The sequence below is a fragment of the Vigna unguiculata genome, chromosome 5 (genome assembly GCF_004118075.2).
Source record: "Vigna unguiculata cultivar IT97K-499-35 chromosome 5, ASM411807v1, whole genome shotgun sequence".
Classification (NCBI taxonomy): Eukaryota; Viridiplantae; Streptophyta; class Magnoliopsida; order Fabales; family Fabaceae; genus Vigna; species Vigna unguiculata.
This window is the reverse complement of record NC_040283.1, coordinates 766,982-772,707: the sequence shown is the minus strand read 5'-3', so window position 1 is coordinate 772,707 and position 5,726 is coordinate 766,982. Positions and strand designations below refer to the sequence as shown.

The 5,726-nt window shown below is 24.3% G+C and overlaps 1 protein-coding gene across 1 annotated transcript; it reads right to left on the bottom strand.

Moving 5' to 3' along the window:
• Window positions 1-3,207: 3,207 nt before the first annotated feature.
• Window positions 3,208-3,836, bottom strand: LOC114185876. Its single transcript, XM_028073817.1, has one exon. It carries the CDS (start codon window positions 3,735-3,737, stop codon window positions 3,324-3,326), a length of 414 nt encoding a protein of 137 aa, XP_027929618.1. The 5' UTR covers window positions 3,738-3,836; the 3' UTR covers window positions 3,208-3,323.
• Window positions 3,837-5,726: the final 1,890 nt, after the last annotated feature.

The window sequence follows — 5,726 nt, the reverse complement described above, 5'->3', positions numbered from 1 at the left end:
TAGTAAGTATTGTTTAAAAAAATACATTAGAAACTATTACAAAATATTTATTTAACAAATGAATAAGATCAAACAAGTTTTTTAGCTAGTAAAAAAATTTAAAAATAGGTGAAAATCTTTGCCAAATAAAACCAATAACAATAAATTTATTTATTTTTAGAATATTAAAATTGTGATTAGTATGAATGGAAGAAGGAAATAGTTTTCCTTAATTATAAATTGATATTTTAGTAGTGTGAATGGAGTGAGAGAATGAGACTTCGTATCTTTAGAAACTTGAGTTAGTCCACACAATTATTAATTACAAAAATTAATATTTTGAAAATTAAATCAGTCGTTAATACATGATGTAATTATTACTGTTTACCAGTTTAATTACGGTCAAATAACTGATAATTGAATAAATGTTTTAATATTATATAAGACAGTGTATTAAATAACACGTTAAAATAAATAAAAATTCAAGTAGTCAATTAGATAAAAATTAACATAAAAAAATCATACTATATATGTTTCATATAAAATCATTAATTAAAAGTTAAATAATAATTCTTTTATATATGATTACAGTATCATGTGGAACTACAAAGTAGGGTCTACTTTGAAGTGACATAATGTATGTGAAATAATTTATTTGAAACAGTAAGAACAATATAATAAAACTATTTTTTCTCTTGTTAAATTACATATTCAAGAAGCTCAAGTTCAAATTCAGTGGTTAACATGGAAAAACTTCATACTAATTTATCTCAGGAACATGCTCTGACATTTTTTATATAATGAATGAGCATTAAATGTAATTTTTAGAAAAAATTAAATCAAGAGTATATCTCTTACTGTCAAATTTATTAATTTTGACTAAACTTACATCTTTTTAATTCTTTTACAGGCTTTCCAATACGAGAATCCGGTCAATTTTTCAGTTGAACCAATCAAGGCTATTTCTCCATGCACCTCCCCCAATTTCTTCGACACCCAAAATTTTTCAAAAAATATCAAAAATACAATTTTAACTTTACCCGTTTAGAAATCTTCATGCTTAAAACTAAAAGTATCAGATGTAAAAATCCGATTAAGAAAATTATATAATTGAATTTCGACATCTGAAATATATATATATATATATATATATATATATATATATATATATATATATATATTTTTTTTTTTTGGGTGTCCATATTTGATTCTGTAATTTCTTTAATCAAATTTAGATATTCGGTATCCTTCATTTTAGGAGTATAGATTTTTAAGTGGGTTAATGTTAAAAGGGTGTTTTAGATAATTTTAAAAAAAAATTATCTGTATAAATAAAGTTTATTCATATAACTTCAGTTTTAAACGAGTTTTCAATCCAAACACATTTCAAATTAAACTCAACGCTACTCAACTCAATATTTATTATAACCCAAGTTTGAATCTCACATGAATTTCACTTCTTTCATCCAATCAATTACTTTTATACTTTTAAAATAATAATTAACCTAGCTTTACATGGAATGTACTCTAGAAAAGAAAATGAGTCGAAAATACTTCAAAATTTTCTAGATGGTCGTAAGATGTCTTAACTTAAAAAGCAAACTATGGATTTAGATTAACATATTTTTCATATTCCTCAACTTCGACATGCAAATTTTAAAACCTTTACATGAGCCAAATAAATTAATTAATTTTATAATAAAAAAACTAATTCAAATTAAGATTATAATCAAATAGAAATGATATAAAAACTTCATCACTTCTTATAAAGTGAAGTTTCACTACAAGAAAATGTCTCATTAATGATCAATTCTAATAATCAAATGTTGTTAGTCACTATAACAACCAATTTGGATATCAATTTACACAATAAAAAAATTATTAGTTACTAAAATAACACTATTATGAATAAAAAATTATAATTGATTACTAATTAATTAGACACTAATTTATAAACAATTTTCTTTAATAGAAAAACCTTGATAGCTAACGTGACTAATTTTCTTTGGTAGCTCGAACGTTGTTAGCTATATTTAGAAATCAATTATAATTATTTATTCATAGTAATAACTATTTTAGTAATCAATAAATTTTTATTTTTTAAATTAATATCTAAATTAGTTATTATAATGACTAATAATTTTAGATCACTAAAATTGATTGTTAATGAGACATTTTATTGTAGTGTTCAAATAAAAAAAGAGAGAAAATCTTCATCAAAACTTAAAGATAAAACGAAGAGAAGTAAAGAAGTCTTAAAATAATAATAATTTCATATAATAATAATAATAAAATATTTATAAATAATGAAGGATAAAATATTTAACTTTCCATTTTTTAAATAATTTAATTCAGCATTTAATTTGAGATAATAAAAGCATGATCTTACAAATTTTCTTATTTAAAGGACATGATTTTGTTAATTTTTTTTAATAATTTAATAACAATGTTGTTGTTTATCTTAATAAGATACACATTGATTTTGATATCTTTGTTGAAATGTTTGAGAGGAGAGAATATCTATATAATCGTACTTATATATATATATATATATATATATATATATAAATTACAATTTGATATGATATCTAAAATCTTAAAATAATAAATTTGTAAATGTTTTTTTATTATATTGTACTCAATTTGTTATTCCTACTTAGACTCAAAATCAATTAATATATCTCCATTTATTCACGATGAAGTAAAAGCTAAATAACACCGTTTAAATTTCAAAGGAATTTGCTCAGAGGTAGAAAGTCAACAAAGACAATTGACCTAAATGTTGCATGGGTGTGGTTGTATACGTGTGACGGCACGAAATTCAAAACTTTAGCAATATTTATTTCTCAATTTCTTTATCATAAAGATTTTAATTATTTTTTCTAGAATAATCTATCAAAGGGTAACTATTTTTTTAATGGATTTTTTTTTAATGTTCTGGTCAAATGAAATTGCATTTGACAATTCTGAAATGTATATTTCAAAACCAAGAGTAAATGAAATCAACCATATCATGCTCAGGAAAAGTATACAAAAAAAAAAAACTATATCTGATAATTTGGTTTACGATTATTATTAAAACCGGAATTTAACCATTTGCATAAGTAAAAACTATTAAATCAAACTAGCTTCTATAAATAAATATAAGTTTGATAATTCACATAAAACTACTTTTAACTTTGATAGTCATTAGTATATAACTAATGAATATTAACAATCGACGGAGAGTCAAAATAACAAGAAATAAAATACAAATTTTTGGTGATTCTTCAACATTTTCTGTAATCACACAAGAAATTTAGGAAGAAAAAAAAAAATCTAAAAAGCAAAAAGAAAATAAAGGATTATTTCATGGGATATAATTCATGAGACGCAACCAAGGCCTTGGAAATCTCGAAAATGAGCCTCGCCTCGAACGCATCATTCTTGCGAACCTTAGAAGTTTGTCGATCAATCTTCAGAGTGTTTTTGTTTCCAAACATGTTGTCGGTGTTCATAGATTTCAACATGAACTTCATGTAAGCATTTTTGAGCTTTGCAAACATCTTCAAAGGTGACCTAACCATCCATGTCAGCTTTGGAACTGCCTTCATCCTCCATTGCCGGTGTGGGCTTCTTCTTAACCTAATCATCTTCGTTTTCCTTTCACCGGTGAAGGTGGCGGCGCCACCGCTGTCGAGGCGTTGGTACCGCCGTCTTCTGAAGTACCTCTTTATGCCACCGTATGTTGGCTTAGGCAATAGTGAATCTGTTTCCATGTGTGAGTGTTGCAGAGGTTGAAGAAGAAGATGATGATGATAACTTCTCTTACCAAAGTGATTTTTTGGATTTGTGTTGGAAACTGCACCTTGTTCCGGTATTTAAAGGATTAATTGGGTTTTCAAAGAAAAAGTCAAGAAACTACAATTTGACCAGAAATGGTGGGTTTGATTATGGAAGTCAACATGAACATTGAACAACATATAATCTCGTTCTAATATTGTTTTTTTTTCTTCCAACAAATGATTTCTCCTTCTACCTTTATGAAATTGTCTTAAGACATAATCAACACTACTATCGCAATTGTGGTTATATATTTTTTACGTATATATGATATTATATTAGTAGATGATGATATTGTAATATTATTAAGTTAATATATAAAATAAAATTATATTTATTAAAAATAAAATAAAATATATCAGAAAAGATAAAAAAATAACAGATGATAAATAAAAAAAAGAGAAAAAAAAACGATTTGATAAAGAATTTGTAAAAATAACAGTCAATCTTAAAAAATTTAATAAATAATTATATATTAAAGGATAAAATTGAAATTTTGAATTGTGAACACAGAAAATCCTTTTATATATTTTTTAGATAAAAGCTGTAATATATAACCATATTAACATTAAAATCATAATTATTATTTCTAACTATAAATATTTAATTATATGACCTTAGAAAGAAAATTGTACGTATAGGAAAAAAATGATGTTATGGATTATTTGATTAAGCTGTGTTTATTATTTCAAAACCAAATATATATAATATTAATTGGTGTAACAAATATAGAATTGAGTATAGTGAAAGAAAAAGAAAATAATAGTATTTATTAATGCATGAATTTATTTTTGATTCATGGTTCGTGTAGCGTGCAACACAGGGATCGTAATCACGTGGAAATGGAATCAAATTAAGAAAAGTATGGATGCTATACTTTAAAATAAAATAAAAAAATGGTGCATCTAGAAGTTTGGATATGAATATCTGGTTACTTAATTAATACACATTTTTTAATAACTTTTTCTTTTGTTGAAAACTTGAAAAGCCGCCATTTTTTTCATTAGTTCATTCATATTATACAAATGTATTTTTTTCATTGGTTCATTCATACTATACAAATTATTGCAGCAGTAGCACGATTTTCAGAAGTAAGATTTTCTTTTACTTACGTCATGCATAAGTTGTACACAAATCTCATTTACACTACGGTAAGCGAAAAAAAAGATCAAAGATATTTTTTTTTATCATTTTAATGTAAAAATGTTTCAAATTTGATTTAAAAAGTCGTGAATGTTAGATTTTTTTTATTTATTATTGTAACATCGAATATAAATAAGTCTAGCATAATCGAAGAATTGTTTACTTTTATAAATTCTTTACTACTATAATTTTTATATTGTGTGAGTTTTTTTTTTCTTTTCAATTTTCTTACAGTAATTCATAGGAAGCAAAATTTCCGTATACTTTTTAGTAAATTTTATAAAGTTCCATAAAAGCATCAGTTGAAACACTGTCATTATATATATATATATATATATATATATATATATATATATATATATATATATATTCTTAAAATAGTTGCATGAATAAGAGAAGTTTTATTATAGTGTTTTTGTAGATTTAATATACTGTATAGATAAAGGAATAGATAAAGTTCAACGTATTAAATTGAAAGATTCGTTGTTCTATATGAAAATTTCCCCAAAAACAATTATATATAGGTTTGTCTCTTCCTTAGAACAATAGCATCATTATTGTTCACCAGTAAACTTGTCGAAAAAATAAAATAGAATTAAGATATCTTTTGAGGCACTACATTATTTGCGTCGGCTATAACAACGCTAATTGAGAGAAAAATAAAAAGCGTCGGCTATGTTTATAATTTCATTATGAAATTAGCCTCGCGACGTCCTGGCCGACGCAACCTGAATAAAATAAAAATGAAATGAAATATAAACTTACAAAAATCACAACTACAG

What these genes read in the sequence shown, in the direction of transcription:
- LOC114185876 (XM_028073817.1), bottom strand. Translation starts at nt 3,737, where the DNA reads ATGGAAACAGATTCACTATTGCCTAAGCCAACATACGGTGGCATAAAG.